General features: G+C 41.8%; 1 protein-coding gene and 1 long non-coding RNA gene across 2 annotated transcripts in view; one reads left to right on the forward strand and one right to left on the reverse strand.

Moving 5' to 3' along the window:
- The window catches only part of LTK (leukocyte receptor tyrosine kinase), a 103,202-nt gene extending 83,972 nt beyond the window's left edge, over positions 1-19,230 (forward strand). Inside the window, exons 22-29 of the mRNA XM_030037951.2 lie at positions 2,219-2,283; positions 4,878-5,007; positions 7,349-7,446; positions 10,087-10,179; positions 10,792-10,893; positions 12,361-12,495; positions 12,863-12,953; positions 13,700-19,230. Of these exons, the coding sequence (XP_029893811.2) occupies positions 2,219-2,283; positions 4,878-5,007; positions 7,349-7,446; positions 10,087-10,179; positions 10,792-10,893; positions 12,361-12,495; positions 12,863-12,953; positions 13,700-14,476 (1,491 nt within the window). The 3' untranslated portion in view covers positions 14,477-19,230. The remainder of the gene's footprint in view (positions 1-2,218; positions 2,284-4,877; positions 5,008-7,348; positions 7,447-10,086; positions 10,180-10,791; positions 10,894-12,360; positions 12,496-12,862; positions 12,954-13,699) is intronic.
- Positions 5,950-14,633, reverse strand: LOC121233811. The gene is made up of 2 exons (XR_005933993.1): positions 14,544-14,633; positions 5,950-7,704 (listed from the first exon to the last, which is right to left on the reverse strand). It is a non-coding gene; the product is annotated as an uncharacterized LOC121233811 (long non-coding RNA).
- Positions 19,231-19,255: the final 25 nt, after the last annotated feature.

Below are 19,255 nucleotides of genomic sequence, written 5' to 3' on the forward strand. Positions count from 1 at the left end.
TAGCAGCAGGTTGAAAGTAAACCATCTGTCTTATTTGCTGCATGCCTAATGGCTGTAAGTTGGTCGAACTAGGAGGAGAATCTAAAAAGGGCAATCTGTTTTGTAAGCCCGATTCCCATTGCTCAGGAGAGATCAGTGCCCTCCGATGGGAAGTTGTGTGAATTAGTCACCTGGAGACTGCATAATATGATTAGTTGAAAAAAAAAAGACCAAATTGCCTATCAACATAAATAAATACAGCTCCCTTGAAATCAGCACAGAACCATCAGTTCACCCCAGCAGAGAATCTGCCACAATGGCTTTTCTGGCACAATGATTTATAGATCTGAGTAGCCAAGAAAAAAAGAAACTTAAGGGGGAAAAAATAGCAACAAACAGACGTTTTGGGGACATTGTGGACTAGAAGGGGATTTCTAAATCTTGTATAAAGAAAAGAAAGACCTGGCAAATATTAATATGAAACATTTATGTGACAGCAAACAGTAAACATTTATAGTAATGTTTATGTATTATTACTTCTGCATTTCAGTGGTTTTGAGTGCTTTCTCCTAAGTTTTTCACATGACGTTACTGTATTTAAAAATTTGTATTGTTTCTCAGTTACATTTCCTTTATACTGAGTAGTGTTTGTCTACCATATGTGAAACTTCCAGGTAGTCTCTTACTATTGCAGTGTTAAATATGCTGCTGTGAATATATATTGTGATATCATGCTAATTTCCATGTCATTAATGGCAAGAGATAACAGGCTGGTTTTCTGTGAAATTACTGCTGTTGCCTCAGGATTTGTCAGTTACTCAGTGCTGAAGTTAAGGATGCTCATAGCCTGCTTTTGTTCTTTTATAAGCTTGTGACTCAGAGAACCAAATCTACTTCTATAAGTTCAGCCCAAAATGTAGCCTTCATTAATAAAAAGTAGTTCTATTATTATTCATCCTGTCTTTCAAACCCCTCTTTGAAAGGATCATGCATTATGGCAGTTTGTTATGAACTTACCTGTACCACTGAACGAATATGCATGAAAACCCAGAACAGACACTAGGAAGCAGTTGTAACTGCCCGATCCAGTTTCACTGTCCAGACTGGAGGAAGCACCACAGCACAGTAGCAAACAGAAGTAGATCGGCATGTTGTTCAGTTGTGATAATCCAGTGAGCATGTCACCCATTTTGAAAGTCCCAGCAATGATGGCTACTTGTTAGGGCCCTGTCTGCCCACCTGCCCACTTGTTCACCCAGTTCCCTGTAAAGTGACCCCCTGAACATCACCAAAACGCTGCTCTTCTCCCTGGCTGGAGACTGTAGAGTATCCATGGGGCCCAAGCTGTGACCATGCTCACCTTGCTTCGTGATGGAGAGTATCAGGCCTGATCTGAGTTTGCAGAAGAAGCAGGTGCAGGCTGGGAACAAATTAAAAAATATATTTGCGGCATACTCCACATATTGTTTGTGGGTATTCAGCCAATTTAATAGATCATCTGCACTGTCCTGTGTGAAGCAATCACTTATTTCAGATAGCAAAATGCAACCCTCTCTTCTGTAGCCCACGCTACTGATGACAAGAACTGTTTCCATGCCAGCCTCGCCACGCTGAGCAGTAAACATCCCACTTCTCTGCGTGCAGTTTGGCAGCGGGCACCACACACAGCTGTGGCCAAACCGTCCCGTAACGTTAAAACAGAGGGCACCGTAGCAGGTGCTGCTTCTACTGCTGCCTGCGCTCTCAGTTCATGTTTATCAGTGGCAGATGCTGTCCAAATCTGCTGGCAGGAAAGCAAGCTACAAGGCCACGTGACACAATTATTTAAATCATGCGGCTGTATGTGCCATTTGACATGGAAGCATGTGCTGCAATGTGGACATATAGAAAAGGGAGAATAAATTAACACCTGTCATTTTAAAGTGCTTACTAGATCAGTAATTCCCCACCTAATGCCTCTCTTGATGTATACCTGAAGCTATTTTGCTCCAGAACACTGCATATAGTTAAATGCACACAAAAAATCTCCAAGTAGGTCACCAGTTTCCTGTTCTAACTTTAACTACCAAATGGGTCACATGCAGTCCAAAAAACTGGGCACTGAAAAGATGAGCCCCACCTCATAGGTTCCTGGAGTCATTCACATGTTACATACTCATTCTTTTTTGTTTCTTTTTCCTTTGGTGGTCATTCTCAACTCTTTGGTGGGATGGTCCTCACTGTCTTTACCTCTCAACAGACCCTGCCGGAAGTCTGTTCTGAGCAGGATGAGATGGATTTCCTGATGGAAGCATTGATTATCAGGTATAGTTTAAGGTTTTTATACTGATGGTGGGCAGGGGGAAAAAGAGTAATGCAGGTAATAAGAATCATTTATCCACTTGCTTGGGTTCAGAAAAGAAATCCAGCCTTATTTTTCACCAGATGGCATTTTAGTAGCATATGAGTTACTGGTTTCAGCTACTTGTTCATCTCAAACAAGGTAACTGAAGTTCTTCTGTTGCACATTTGTTGTGGTTTAATGCCAGTAGGCAACTCGGCCCCACACAGCAGTGGGACAGGGAAGAGAATGAGAAGGGCAAGAAAACTCATGGGTTGAGATAAAAACAGTGTAATAGGTAAAGCAAAAGCTGCGTGCGCAAGCAAAGCAACGTAAAGAATTCATTCGCTACTTCCAACTGGCAGGCAGGTGTTCAGCCATTTCCAGGAAATCAAGGCTTCATCATGCGTAACAGTTACTTGGGAAGACAAATGCCAAACTCTGAATCACACCGCACCCTTCCTCCTTCTTCCCCCAACTTTTATTGCTGAGCACAATGTCCTATGGTCTGGAATATCCCTTTGGTCAGTTGGGGTCAGCTGTCCCGGCTGTGTCCCCTCCCAACTCCTTGTGCACCCCCAGCCTGCTCGCTGGTGGGGTGGGGTGAGAAGCCTTAATGCTGTGTAAGCACTGCTCAGCAACAGCTAAAATATCAATGTGTTACCAACACTGTTTTGATCACAAATCCAAAACACAGCACCATATGAGCTACTGTGAAGAAAATTAATCCTATCCCACCCAAAACCAGTACAACATCTCAACAAAAATTTCTGTTGGTTGGTTCTGCTGGTCGTGTTCAGAGGAGTAAAAAGGCACAACATTTTTCTACAAATATGTGCTGTTTGAAATGTTTTCCTTTTCAAAGAAATCCATTGCCCTTTTACTAAGCATAAATCGTGTCCCGAAGCCCTTGCTAAAACAAATTTTCAAGGATGAAATGAAAAGCAATAGGAAAGCTAAAGATGAGAGCCACCTGTGCAGTGACTCAGAAGTTCAGCCTCTGCAAGACCAGCACCAAGGTGGTACAACACAGGCTCTGAGCCCGGAAGGTAAGTTTTTAGGTTTGGTTGCTAGGGGTTAAACTATAATATCTCTTGCAAATAAAAGTAAAAGTTTTTATAAGAGCATGTTTGGCAGTTGAAGAAGGAGAAAGTGTGAAAAGTTTTTCCCACTACTGTGGGAAACCACTACTGTGGCTTTCAATCAGTAGCTAAGTGTACGTGCAGCCTTTTTGCTTTTCCTATCTGTAGAACATTTTGCTGTAAGTGAGCGTACTTTGCAGTGAAGGTCCTGGGCTTTTACGCTTTCTTTGCACAAAAATAGCTGAGTGAAACACTCTGAAACCTCTGTAGGGATAAAGTAGTGAATATGGCTCTGTGTGTGTAGCTTGCACAGATGGAACACAGCCCTTCTCCCTGTGTGGCCACTTCTCTTAGACATGTTCTGGCTTTTGATGCCTTTGCAAGCTTGACAGAACCTTTATAAGGTCTCATCTGCACGACCTTCTGACAGTGAACTATAAGATCTATAAAACCTCCCTGGAAAAGATAAGACAGCCATTCCTATTACCACCTGTACCTTAAGTATTCCAGTCTTGGAATTTACTTCATTAACCCAAATCTATAACCTTAAAACAATAGTATAGTCAAGGGTGACTTTAAAATAATATTATAGTCAGGGTTGATTGTGATCAGAATTTATGCATTTTTAATTTGTGCAACATGAAATTCCTCTTCTCATTGTCTGGCCCAACTCATATCTGCTATTAAAGCATGAATCTCATGACATAGTGCCACTTCCTAAAGTCTGCAAGAACTTTGGCAGCTGAACAGGAGGTAACACTGATGTATGTTTTTTTTAAAGAGCAATTTCAATAGATTACAGAGTGCTTTGATTCACTTAGTAGCACAGGACTCTCTCTTCCCCAGCTTCCTTTCCATTTTCAGTTCCTGTATTATCCAGGTAATCACTATCCAAGGGAAGACGCTGCTTTCTAATGACTGAGTCTTACTGAGCTACTTGACAATCTCAGCTTTCTGTTGTGAGAGACAGAAAGCCATCACATAAGCAGCTGCTGCAGTAGGTATTAGCTGAGTCCCTCTTTGGCAGACTAGATACTGAACTGAGTCCAACAAACTAGAGAGCAGTATATTTAAAATAACCAATGCTGAATTAAAATCCCCACCAGTCAGGATTTTGTTTCACAAATGCCAGTAATTTTTGCATATTTGAAGTGCTTAGCTTTCATGTCCTTCTCACGTCACCCCTATCTTGCAGTCAGTGCGTCCATTAAATTCTCTCTTCACAAACAGAAGGCTTTGCTTTGCTTTCAGCTTTTCATACATTCTGTTGAAAGCTTTTCATGGGAAAAGCTAGGTATAACCCCCATCTTGGGGCTGTCATGATTCAGAGAGGCATTTTGATATGGCTGAAGTAGGAATTCATTTGGTAACTTGCACTGCATCAAGATTTGCTTCAATCCAGGTTGTCAAAGCTCAAGGCACAGTGAGTGTGATTGATGTTGGCCAGGTACTAATGCTGTCTTTCTCTTCCATGTTGCTGTGATCTTGGCTTTCAGTAAGTTCAATCACCAAAATATCGTGCAGTGCATCGGTGTTAGCCTACAGACTCTGCCTCGTTTCATTCTGCTTGAGCTCATGGCTGGAGGAGATATGAAGAGCTTTCTTCGGCAGAATCGACCCAGGGTGGTGAGATACCTTCTCTGCTAGGCTTGTGGTTGATTTTAGTATGACTATTTTTATTATTTTTATGAATTGGATAAAGGCACTGAAGAAGCCAAGCAGGGCGGCGTATGTGTCCCAGCTCCTATAAACTTCTGGATACGTACATCTGTTTGCTTGATGTAAGCAGATGTCAGTGAGAGAAAACGAAAGCAGTGCCAGTTGATTAGTAACTGAGGGGAAAGAGTGAAATCCTGTCCTGCCGTTCCAGAGTTCTCTGTCAACTGGACTACAAATCAAGGGGCTTTCTTTCCTCAATGTCTACCTTGTTTTCTGTGCACTGTGATGGTGTGTGAAGAGCTGAAGTTAACACTGATATGCAGTGGGAATTTGTAGCACTAGGTCCTCAGCAGGTATGCATCGGCACCATATGGAGATGCACAGATTTATACTAGTTGAAGAGCTGAGCCTATATGTAGCAATGTGACCGGGATTTAAATCAATGCAAATGAAATTATCAAGTCAAATATTTCTGTTTAAAAATCCCCCACCTTTATAAAAAGCTGTCATGAGGGTTTTTGCAAATTATCTTTGATTTTTAATACTATATTGATGCCAACCAAGTACAGTGACTATTTGGAATTAATTAGTTTCAATGTTCTTACAATGAATAGCTGATTCCAGATACGTGTTCTTGCTTCTTAACAGTGTGATCCTGGGCACCTGTGTTAAATAAGTGTATATCTCTGCTTGAGTGGAGACTTAAAAAACAGAAGAGTTAGGCTTGATTCTACATTATTTCTTGTTACATTGAGGTGCCTATGCTGGCTGCCTACAGGGGCAGGAGGAGGCTGACTGGTGCCTCGTACTCCTATGCTGCGTAGTAGATCGAGCTTAATCTCTTCTTCATACAGGAGTAAATATACTAATTAAATGCACTTACAGTGGTATAACAGCACCCAGACGGAGGAGTTTGTATATCTTTATTTTTGGCATTTATAGTGAAAGTGGTACAATTTCTGTGAGTAGATGAAGTCTGTGGGCAGCAGAGAATAATAAGTACTCTTATTTGAATATCAGGTATAGTTGTAATGTAAAGAACAGTTACTTTTCAAATATCATGTGAAAACAAACCTGCTGCTATGTTAGCTGGTATGCTAGCAGATAGCAAATACAATAGTTGAAGTCCCCTTAGTACTCAAAAAAAATGTCCCTGTACACCTTTTCTGAGAACAGAACTAGCCTCATCATTAATGTATTTCACAAGTTTCCCTGGCTGCAGAGAAAATGCATGTCCATCACAGTCTTCTGACAGAGGAATCCCAGAGCAGAGATAAGGTCTGGAAGTCTGTAATGCTATTTCTCTTCCTTGCCTTTCATCTCCTCTCCAGAAATGCCTACTTTGTAACTATAATAATTCTCCCTGGCAGATGTCCAAGAGCTTTGTACAATAATTAGCCTAGCCAATAAAAATAGTGCTCAATGGCTGTAGTGTGTGTTATGTGGTTTGAGCATGAGAAATTACAGTGATAACAGCATCCAGAAACAAAAGCAGCTTTAAAAAGAACAATTTTTTTTATATCTCTCAGGCTTTTGATCAGCAGTGTAGTTAATTTCTCCCCACCCTTCCCGAGAGCAATACAGAAGTTCCTGCAGAAACACCAAGGAAGTTGCCCTATGGGGAAATAAATGATGGGATGAAAATACGCAGGGCTCCTGGAGAAAGACTTCTTTATTGTTCTTAGTTAGGGAAGTGCAGATGGTGAAGGGCTAGTACCAGTCCCGGAGTCCTGTGGTAAGGCATCCCATTTTTGCATACTGCTCCTGAGGGTAATCTCTGTCCTTCCACAAGAATGGATAAGTTGATGAATACTGACTGCTGGTGCAGAGATGTGCACTCATGCATCTTTGCTCTCTCTTTGAGCTCATGTGCTAATTTCTGTTGGTAATTTAACTCACTCTTTAAAAGCGGGTGGTTTTTTTTCTCTTCCATCTCACCTTTTAAACCTGCTTGTCTTTTGATTTCACGAAGTCCAACACCAGTAGTGAATAGTTCTCTCCCACCCCCTTTACCAGGCTATTCAGGCCAGGCCATAAATCTCTCTCCAGCTTGCACTCATGCACTGTGCTCAGAAGTGAAATCTTCTGAAAGTTTTGTGGCAAAAATAAGAGTTTACTCATTTTCTAACTCTTTACTTTGATCTGCTTATGTTCCTCTTTGCTCCTGACTCATTTAACCCTTCCCCCACCCTGTATGTAATGTCTCTCCCTTTCCCTTCTTCTGTCCCTTGCTGATTATCCCCTGCCTGAATTATATTCTTCTACTCCACTATTCTTCCCTCACCATTTTCTGTGTGTCCTTTTCCAGAATCAACCATCCACGCTAACAATGCAGGACCTGCTGAACATAGCTAGGGATATTGCCTGTGGCTGTAAATATCTGGAAGAGAATCATTTCATCCACAGGTGAGAAGAAACAGTCCCTTCTGAGGTATCTCAAGGTGTGTGAAGCTCACACAGTTTCTGTTTGCAGTGGATTAGACAGAACTAATCTCCAGGAGGGAGACAGAGATTTCCTCTACCAATACAGGCTTGTGCTTAGATGTCAGGGCTGGTCTCACTGGGTTTTGGTAGGACTTAGGCTCTGCACTGCTCTTTGCACTGCTGGGGAGAAAGGAATGTCCTGCTCAGAGTGACCGTTTCTAAGTGTTAACTTTCAGGTGCCTGCAATGTAGACACATTTGAAATTAGCCCTGTAGTCCACTAGATGGTAGTGTCACTCTGTGTTAGCTTGTAAGACTATAAGGTATCATTTCTCTCTTTTCTGATGTCCCTATCTTGACTTAATGCTTTCCCTATCTCATCGGCACAGGACAGCCCATCATATTTGAGCCATTGACTACAGAAGTGTAGAACAGGGATAATAGGAGGTAAAAACACAACTCTAAGGCTTCCTTCCCAGCTCAGCGGCTGACCTGCTGTGTGGTCTTGGGGAGCCCGTATTTGTCTGTTCACACCTCTTTTTCCTCTTTGTAGAGCAAAAAAATGTTGCTATGGTATGCTTCAAATAAGAATGAAATATTGTAGAAGAGGTAAAGGTGATTATAGGTAGCCTTTTAAAATTCCCAGTTGGATATCAGACTCCTTTGCTTCTGATTCAGAGTTGTTTCAGTTCATAATGTTCCCAGGCATAGTGTGCAACTGAATTCCTTCCCGAGAATGAACTCCATGCTGAGTTCAGCCCTTGTGTGTAAAGGAAAGAAGAGGCCTGCACACAAGAGGGTCACACAGGCTTTAACTAAACCGACATGCAGCCCGGAGTTATGCAAGTAGACAACTGATTCACCCACATGCACAAGCACGTGTACGTACACATGACACCGCACAGAGCAAAGAGGCAGAGCTAGGCAAGAGTGGGTAGCGACTGGAGAAACTGAGGGAAACAAGTGGCAACCAGCAATTGGAGCAAAAAACCATGAGATTGAGATAGGAGATATGTTATGGCTTTATGATTAGAGCATGAGAGACAGTTTTCAGTCTCCTTTATATTGGAGCAATAAGTAAGTTCCTTTGAAAACAGGATTAGAGTTTTCTGTCATTAAAAAAGAGCAGTAAGAGCGTGCAATAAGTTTTGGCTCTTGGATCTCTTAATAAGTACATGAGAGGAAACTAATTGGAAACTTCAGAGTTATTCACTACAGCATTATTTTTTAAAAATCCTTACTGTAATAGTAATAGCCTTCATCAACCTCCACCCACCCTGATCTGTTGAATTTATGTGAAGGGCCAATTTTTGCTCATACTGCAAGAAGGCCAACAGAAAAGAAAACTCAACAGAAATTTTCTCCACAAGTGTTTTATAAAACCAATTTTCATATCTCCTGCCAGGTAGATGTTCCCTGGTTTTCTTATCATATGTCACTGAGCCCAGCAGTCATCACATAAAGCTTCTAACATTTATGTCAACAAATGGGACAGGCCAGCTGTTAGCTGACAGCACAAGACCAGTCTCCATTTCAGGAGAGAAATGGAAGAAACTAGTGTTTGATTCTTTTAACAGCAGCATATCACTTTTAAAAAACCTCTCAGTGTCAGTTCTTGGACTGTTAGATCTCTAGTATAAGCAACCTGGGAATAGATTCATTTTGTTTTAGCCAACAATTCAGGAAATCAGTATAGAAGGAATTTTGTTCAGGTTCCGTATTAGTATTTTGTCAGTGATGCCAGTATTACTTAGAGTGGGTTGGGAAGGGAAGATTATCCTTACAGGTAATAGGTATCCTAGGGGAAAAAGGTAGAGTAGTGGGGTTGTGGAGATGTCATTAAGGGCAGGTCTTGTCATCTAGGAGTCACAGCTGATGATGGCAGAGAAAGCTGAGCTTGATTTCCAAATCCCAAGGGATTTTTTAAGGCTGGCAGTGGGAAGAAACATATGAGTTGTTCAAGGAGCTCATTTTTCTTGGCAGTCAACAGGACCCCCACAGTGCTATGTTTTTTAATTAGTTCCTTTGCAGAATGCGTATTTAAAATGAACGCAAATCCTTCAGTCTTGGCCATGCAGTCATCACTGCCATTTGTCACAAGCTAAACCTGCACCCAGCAAACGGCTGCTCCCATATGTAGCTTTGCTTGGTTCCACAGGAGATACCCAGAAGCAACAAAGCAACAGTTTACTGAATCTGGTCCTACATTGACTTTTCAAGCAGTTTACTAAGACCAACCAATAGCATCACATCTGTAACTGATGGAGACACTGCTGAGATGCCACTCTAAAAAAAATAGAGCAAGAAAGAAATCTATTATAATGTGGTTGAAGGAAAAGAGGTTGGATCTGTCCCTGGTCTGACACTGACCCTGTTTTCTGCCTTAGTGAAAGGAGATGGGAGTGGGGAATTCTTGGAAAACACAGGGAAGAAAATGTAAGGTAAATGCAGTTTAAGAATTGTGATTAATAAAAATGATAATGTAGCTGGCATTATTTCTTATTTTTAATAAGGCTCTTCTCATTTGTGTAAAGATGACTCAAGGCTTGCAGGACTAATACTCTTTCTTTATTCCTTTAGCTACTTAAGAGTTTAGAATTAATAATTTTTATTTTTTTTAAAGAGATATAGCTGCAAGGAATTGCCTTTTGACCTGCAGTGGAGCAGGACGAATAGCCAAGATTGGTGACTTTGGGATGGCTAGGGATATTTACAGGTAAGTGAAAGGCCATTTCAGTCCTGTGAATAACTTCATAATCTGTATCATTTTGACCGGTTTGAACTGTCTCATGGAATCTGAAGCAGTGGAACCATCCATTACGTGTCTGAATTTGACTACCAGTTAACTAACTGGAGTTAACAGACTATAAATTAACAAATCTATGCCTGCTAGCCAATACCCTTCAACTGTGTTTATTCCAGCCTGGGCCTCAGGGAACACTGCAAACACATGTGGACACTAAACCAAGCATAGACAAATTTATTAGCTAGCTGATCATAAATAATGTTAAATTTAAAAAAAAACCAACCATAATTCTCAGTTTATGATGTCAAGATGACTTGCTGCATCAGCACCCTGTGCTAAGCATTGGCAAATATGATGTCTTCAGCTGTGCACCTACAACATCCTCAGTTTCCATCCCAGTTGCAAAGAGGGTATAAAATACTGCTTCAATGCACTATTTGTGTTGATGACTTTTCCTTTTTCTCACTTGGCCCCCATTGCCACCTGCAATCCCCAGCTGCTGTTGCTGTGGTGATAAGATCTTTTACGTATCTGAGCCCTTTCAGATTGTGTGACATTCTCCATGCTTTTTATCTTTCCTAGAGCAAGTTACTACCGCAAGGGAGGAAGAGCCATGCTTCCTGTCAAGTGGATGCCACCAGAAGCTTTTTTAGAGGGCATTTTCACCTCCAAGACAGATACCTGGTAACAAATGTCTTTTAATCACTTCTGCTACTCAGTGGTAGGGGTCAAGAAATGTATTGCTCAAGAAAAAAGTCTGCTCAGCAGGAACCTTAAAAAATGTCAGAATTTCCCAGAAAAATATTAGAAGTCTTCCCTCAGCATTCAGTAGAAGCACGGCTAAAGAATTCTGAATAAGAATTTTAAAATCTAATGTAAATGAAGGTAATAAAAATTCGCTATACATAAATGCAGAGTATCACATAAAGGCAATCAAGAAGTGAAAAGAGAAAGCAGTTTAGATTCCCAAGGAGTCTCAGTTAAAAATCCAGACAAATACCATCAGATGCTTCATTCAACCCTCAGTATCTGCCACTCAGTTTCTATCAGTGACAAGGCCTGCTTCTATATTTTGTAAATGACTCTCTCTGTACCACCCAGGATTACTCTTTTGTATAATTTTTTTCTGTTGTATATAAAATGACAGGAGATTTAATTAGAAGTCCTTGCTGGTTGCTGAGGAAACAATATTTATATGTTGATTCCTCATGTAACTTGATCTTTCTTTAAAATAAGCACCCCCTGAGCAGTAGCACATTCATGCACAGGTGCTGGGGAATGGAAGCTTTCCAGTTGCTTAAGAACGCCTCTCTCCCTGTACAGTAGATTCTTCAATATACTGTGCTGAGACATTCCCTTAAATGCCACACTGACCCAGTTTCCTGAAGTTGTTAGTGATGCCAGAAGACAAGGGATTGCTTATCAGCACCTAACTGTGAGCAGCCAGTACTAAGTATTTTGAAGGAAAGTGCTACAGTTCCTGTAATAGGCTATTATAAGTAACATGCATGTACTGGAAATTTCTTCCACCTTTGCAGCAAATAGTGAATCTTACACTTCTGACCCTGCTGAAGTCCTGGCAGAACCCTCTTGACTTCCCTGGGTCTAAGTTATACATTTTTTTCAATGGCACTGCCTAACTAACCTGTGGATGTAAAAAAGGAGAGCAACCATATCATGAAAAAAAAAAAAAAGCTGCTGCCTTTCAGTTTCACTGAATGTCTCTTACTTGATTTTATTCTTGAGCATCCTGTTCCCAAATACCGATTCAAACATCTCGAGCCTTCCCAAGTAAGGTAGGCATCACCATGCCAGATCTCACAGTTCTTTTCAGTTAGAACATAGATAGCAAAGGGTGCTCTGGGAGTTCCTGCTCTAGAAATAATAAATGCAGCAGAAAAAAAAAAAAACCTTCAGAGTTATTAAAATATTTTTAAACCTCTGTAAAGCTAGTTTTGGAGCTTGAGCAAAGGTTTTGATTGATTGGTTTTTTATATCAAAGTTGACTCATAATCATGCTAATTGCACATTACTGTGGTTGGCCTACAGCTTCGAAAGGTTGTTGCTGTGGTGTTACCTACACAGCTTCATGCGAGGTTTGCGGAGCACAAATGAAACCTAATTGGTATTGTTGGCTGGTTTCTGACACAGGTCCTTTGGTGTGCTTCTTTGGGAGATTTTCTCTCTAGGCTACATGCCCTACCCTTGCAAAACCAATCAGGAAGTGCTGGAATTTGTCACCAGTGGAGGAAGAATGGATCCACCAAAAAACTGTCCGGGACCGGTGTAAGTATTTCCTTACTCCCACAAGCCAAGGGATAGTGGGTGTCAAACAGGTTAGACAAAGGCAACTAGACACTTTTAGTCAGGGAATGGTAATTGCCCCCACTGTTAGGTGGGTATTACTGAATGTCTCTTGAACTACTGCCTCTTGTATACAGCTTAGAGCACTATAGGATTTACTTTAACTAGTGGTCCCCTAATGGCTCAGGATCCAAGGATGCAGAAATGACATGTCCACTTTTGCTCTCCTCCTTTGGGCCATGTACCGAGTGCAGTCCCTCTGGACCCACAATCACTTCATATTGAAACACATTTTACATAATTATCTTTCTTGATTGATACCTTTTTTTTTTTTTTTACTTATTTTAAGGTATCGGATCATGACACAGTGCTGGCAGCACAGCCCAGAGTATCGGCCAAACTTCTCCACCATCCTGGAAAGAATCAAGTATTGCACACAGGTACTCATCTTTGGTATCCAGGTGGATGATAATCCATGGAATGCCAACTATCCAAAGGCACTAGCTTTTAGAGCCCAAAACAAGTGAAGAGTCCTGACAGACTGATCTAATTACTTTCCCAATTGTGGTGATGCTGTTGGCTCATCTGCTCTTTTCATTTGGGTTTTCTGGTTATCTACCCTCACTCTCCCATCTTCAGCCCGACCAAAATGAGGTTATACTGTTCCTGTGCAAGTGGATGCTTTCAGCTCTCAGCTTGTTCAGTAGCAAAATGTCCTTCATTTTGTGATGGAAAGGTATTTACAATCTCTTTCAAGGTCCATATTCTGACCTTGCCTAATGTTGCTCGAAAGCCACAGCTGAATTGGTATGGAGCGGAGGGGGGCAAATGAGATGGCACAGTGAGTTCACCATCTGGTAGCATTTTACAGCTACAGGCCTGGATCCAACCTCCCGAGGGAGAAATTTTGTACTAGTGACCCCCAGCTTAGCCACTGATTTCAATAAAGCACAGCCTCTGCTCAAAGGAAGCATGTAAATGAGAAAGCTTTTTTGCAAGTCCTAACAGCATGCGATATCCAGATGGCACATAGCACCTTGTACAACGTGCAGGAATATTGCCCAAACCCCATGTCAGCCTCTGCCAAAATCTTTTTCACTCTGATAGCTATTTCTCTTAAAATGCAGGTGTGACAGTCACCCTGGAGGTGCTCAGGGTGTAACAGATTCTTGTATCTCTTTTTCAGGACCCTGATGTGATCAACACGGAACTGCCCATGGAGTGTGGGCCCACGCCAGAGGATGAAGGGAGTACAGTCATGCGCCCAAACATTTCCAGTGGGATAGTGCCCCTGTTGGTAAGCCCTTCTCTCACACCTCAGACAATGCCTAGAACACTGGACTCCCACAATGCTGGGCACAAACTTGTACAATGCCCACAAGAGCTACTGGTGGAGAATCTGAGCAGCCGGACTGTTCGAGGGCCCAGCCTGCCATGCCTCAGCGATTTCAACAGCGGGTCCTGGTTCCAGCAGACCTCGAACCAGAAGCTGGAGCTCAGCAATCCACCAACCCACAAACTTAAAAACGAAACAAAAAATCTTTGGAACCCAACTTACGGATCGTGGGTGCTAGAGAACATCTGTCACTTCAGCCCCAGCTCCAAGCTCAAAGCAACTCCAGAGCGGGAAGATTCAGGCTTTGATGGGAATTGCAGTTCTTCTCCTAGCTCTCGGGCATCTCCAGCATCTCCAAGTCGAAGCAACTGCCCTCACCTGGATATCAGTGGGATTGAACTGGTGAAACTCCAGACTTTCCCCTGCGGCAATGTAAATTATGCTTATGATGACCTGTGCTATAGCACTGACCACCAGCCATCAGCGTTGGCAGAGGTCAGAGCAGCTGTGCTAAGGAGCTCCAGTCTGCATAGAGATGAAAAGCCTTTTTATAAAACAGAGAAAACATCGAGAGAGAGGGACTCGGGTCTGTCTTTGTCAGATGACCTGAGTGTTACTCCAGTATAACAGAAACGGTTCTTCCAAAGATCAGGGAATGTGTGTGTCTGGAAGGACTGCTTCTTATTTCACTTACTTCCTCCATTTAAGTTCCTTCAGATGGGTGATGTTTCAACATCAGCAATGTTCTGCTTCTTCCTTCTGTGTGCCAGATCCCCAGATCGTTAAAGACAGTTGCATTTCTATCTCTGTCCATCAAATATGTCCCACTGAGCCAGCTTAGAGGTGGAGAACAATGGCATTGCTGCTCTGATTCAGAATACAATACTTAATGAAAGGACTCCTTCTCAATCTGCTCAGGTGAAAAGAAACAGACCTACCCTCCAACTGCAGCATTTGGATGGAAATAATGATCAACACAGGTTGTGCTTCTTTCTGACTGAAGAAACCAAAATCGCACGCTGTGCCAGCAGCAACCAACTTGCAAAGGCTGCTATATTCCTGAGAGCTTTTTACAGTCCTGATGACTTACTAATGATGCTCATGCACTGTAAGGGAAGTAAATAAATAGCAGCCACATTTGCAGCTGTTTTATTAGCAGACCCTGTGAAAAAACATGAAAACAAAACTACTGCTCAAATTGGAAGCAATAGAACAGATGAAAAAAAAAAAAATCCAGGCTCCTCTGAGCATGTGCTTTGAAAACAAGCAATGAAGAGGAAAAGAAATTTACTATTAAAAACCAAACAGTTGGTGGAGCTGATAGTATCCCTTTAAATAGCAAAGGAAATGTGCTGCTTGCCTCATGGTGTTGCTTTCCTCACAGCTCCCGGCATGGAAGGGGCAGGTGGTTTTTTCAAGAAACAGTGAGCTGCATGGCATGATGAGAAATGGACTGTCTTTATCTTTTAATGGACTTGGGATGAACTTCATTTTTGTAAGTACTTCGATATTCTGCAGTAATTGCCTGTGCTATGTTAGTAAGCGTTAAGCTGAGGTTCTCAGGTTACCTTTGGTGCACTGGAGTTCTCCTTGGTTTTAGTACCTACTTCTCTGAGGTAGAAACAAAGTAATGCAAGGGAGGGGCAGAGTGAAGGGGAACCTAATACAAACACTACCTTACAGTGCCCTTTACACGGGAAGGTAGAATAGCTCAACCATTTGAGAAAGCTAAAATCATGACTTGGCTTCACGCACCTGAGCAGGTTGTCATTTCTTCTTGCCTTGCAAGCATACAGACTTGCTGGTAAAGGTAGTTGTTGTTTGTTTTGAAGACAGCTCATTTCTAAGACTTTCTTCTGTTGCTTAGGGTCTAAACTGATGTTTACTGGTTAAAGCCTGAAAAATAAGGAGACTGAAAAACTGAGTAATTTGGATTAAGCCTGAACAGTCTTGGAAGCATTTTGTCCATGTCCCACTCCTGAATGTTGCACTGCCAACCTACAGTGGAAAATTATGTGCTGCCTTCATGTGTAATCAAGTTGTATGGTGAGATGTCAGTTGTAGACTCTGGTTCCTTTCTGGGGGAAGAGGTGCTCTGGTACAAGCTTCAGCCTTAGTGATCAGCTGCACGTACAGTCTGAAGATGTGGGCTGGCAGGAGAGGGTTGCTTTGACCACAGAGACTTCCTGCCCTCTGCATCATTCAGGGATGGACACTGCTGAGATGTTGTACAGAAAAGCAGAGTGAAGTCTCAATTCGTCTTGAGCGAAATGCATCTTCAGCCCAGGCTTATACTTTGTTGGTCTGACTTTGTATCTGTTCCAAGTTTCCTATAGTTTTAGGCCTTTGGCTTTAGAATGAATCGTTTTATATACCATCATTTCCAGACCTGAGTGGTGATGATGGCCACCTTTCAGCAACAACCCATAGGGTATGGAAATAATTCCAAATCCATGTTGTGAAACGACAGATGGTCAGAACAGAGGGGTCCCTCTGTGCATGGGCAAATTCCAGGAGTGTGTGTGGGGACTGCTGGGCTTAGTGACTAAAGAAGATGGTTGCCCTTGCCTCATGCCCTTCTTTCCATTTCACCTTTGCTCAAGCTCTCTGGCCTTTCTCATGTTTAGCTCATTGCCTGTCCTATCTTACATCCAGGAGCTGCTACAGCCCAGTTAGATGAGGCAGGAAAGCCCAGTTAGCAAGAAACTTTCTCATTCTTTCCTCTTGCAGAGGCTAACATTTTTGGTCATGTTTCAGGCTGGCCACCTCTGGAACATGCTAGTCAAGAATAAATACATCTAATCTTAGCTAATTGAAATAACATTGGTTTATCTTCACCACCCTTACCTTTCAGATATGCATAAACCATAGGACTAATGTAGAGTAGTTTTTTCCCCAAAAGTAAGCTATCAAACTCTCCAACAGTTGTGACTGGGCATCAGCAACTCAGGCCCTGCATATGTGATAAGGCCACAGCAGAGTGTGTGTAGCGGCCCCAGTTCAGCTGCAGTGACGTAACACCAGATTGCCTTCCAACCCTTGTTTGTAACAGGCTCTACCCTGAGCAGAGCACTGCTGGTCATGACCGTGCTTTTGCAGGCGTATTATGACTCTGCTTTCAGTTCTCCTTAGCCAGCAGCACAGGTGGGAAATTAGAGGAGTGAAATACTGACCTGTTCAGAAGCCACAGGACGTTAACTATACCACCTTTTCTTCCTGCAGACTTTTTATAGCAGGCACAAGACAGTTCTTCATTTTTTTCATGTGGAAATGACTATACAATACCCTGAGATTCCAGTGAGAAGCAAGTAAGATCCCTGCTGTCCATACAGTTAACCAGCTTGAGCTACAACTGTTTTACCCATACACAGCACTTGCCCCAACATAACTCACAAATTTAGAAAGGCCAATAGTGATAAAACTAGGTAAGCCACTGAAAAGTGAAGTGAGAGAAGAGCACAGTTCTATAACCAATTCCACAGGCAGTCTTGGCTGCAGCTATGCCTTCATTTTATAAACAAAATACAAGTTCTTCAGTCCAGCACTTTGGACAATACCTGTTTTTACTGAATAGCTGCATCAAGGTACTTAGTTACAGGAAGAGCATAGACAAAAGCTGCACTGAGCCAGAATAAAACTCCATCCTGCCCCGTATCTTATCTCTTAAGGTAAGACCAATAGTCAGGTGTTGAAGGGCAATTGTAAGAGTAGAGTGAGCATGTAGTGATTATTTATTTCCTAGACATACTTTGCTGGTTTACAACAGCATATACGGAGCCAGATACAGTTGTCTTGTAACAAGACAGAACATGGAGCTGCACATACCAATTGGGCACTAAAAGAGCTAGGAATTTTAAAAGAATCTGCATTAGCAACCTACCTTTTACATAAGCTCTCAACTCCCTCAGATGGAACTAAATGTAAATGATCTTCTGTCAGCACAGTTGCCATGAATCTTTGACCTGTAACAGTTTTTCTGTGCATATCTGCTCTCTTAGCTGCTTTTTAAAACCCCTCACAGATAATGAATTTTTAATTAATATCCTGGAGGAAATGATGCTAATATTGCTCCTGTTGCGATGCTAGAATGCTATACGCTGTCCAAACCGTATTATCTAAAAAGAAAAATAACAATCACAATGACACATTCTACAACCTTCAGTCCTACAAGTCCAAGACTGAAACTTACTGTTCATACAATCACAGATTTCATAGCGCTCAATTGCTACCATTTCAAAATGTAACTTGCTTGAAACTGTTTTTTAAGGACACCCTTTTAGTGCATAATCGACGAGTTGAACCCATAGTATCAAAATTAGATTACTTTGGCAATTGAAAGCCAAAAGCTGATTTTATTTCCTAGAGGAATGACATGAGCTGGAGATCTGGCATTAATTCAGTCCTGTAATCCATGTGAAAAGCCTTCCACCACTTGCCCACTGGAGAATCAGCCATTTATAGGATTATTATAAATTGTTCTTCCTGAGGGGTGTCCATCTTTTAACATGTTACCAACTTGTTCTTAGGTTTGTGTGCATATAGTTGTTGGGTTTTTTTTCTTCTGGGCTCAGCATTAGTACTTTATGTTGCTTCATACAACCTCATACCTACATTTTAAAGAGGGGACTGAATAACAAAAGATGAAATAATAATGAAAATTTCAATTTGTCTTTCTCTGCTTTCTTTTCATATTTGTTGATATTTGTGCTTCAGATTTTTTTTGTTATCTTTTCTCTCCTCAACTGAAATGTTTTGTATCATCATTTTCCCTTTCAAGAAACAGAATTTTTAACTGCACAGATTTAAGGTGTCCCCCTCATATCAATCCTTTTCCTGAGGTAAGTTCTCCACTGATTTGCCAATGGGCAGGTGTGCACTAAGCAAGCTTTACAAGTCTAATGAAACAGTTATGGGCTTCTGCAAGCGTACCTTATTCCACCTCCAATACCCCTACTTACCTGAAAGAGAAGAAAACACTACTGCTGGGAGTACAGTTTTCCCCAATGGATTTGCATCTCCACCGCTGTGTCAGCCAGGGACCACACTTCCTCAGACCCTTGAGCAGCAGAGCTCTGCAAGGCAGTTTCTCCTGCAGACATGGCCATGCTTTCTCCTCCTGGCTGCCTACCCTTTTCAATCTGAGGCACAGACCTTAGGCATGACATCACTAACATCTTCCCATCTCGTCACGTGACTTTTTCATTTAGTTGAATTCGTTTTGATTTGTCATTACTTCTGACCATGGCAACAATTCTTGCCAACTTACCTTTCTGGGTGACTACTGTACATAAGTAGATGACACACCTGCTTCTATGCAATTTAAACCTGGACAAGTGTATACTTCTATATTTGCAACACAAAATAAAGAGACACTAACACTGGCTATTTGTTTCCCTCTCTGCGAAG

Source organism: Aquila chrysaetos, chromosome 2, assembly GCF_900496995.4.
Source record: "Aquila chrysaetos chrysaetos chromosome 2, bAquChr1.4, whole genome shotgun sequence".
In the NCBI taxonomy this organism is placed as follows: domain Eukaryota; kingdom Metazoa; phylum Chordata; class Aves; order Accipitriformes; family Accipitridae; genus Aquila; species Aquila chrysaetos.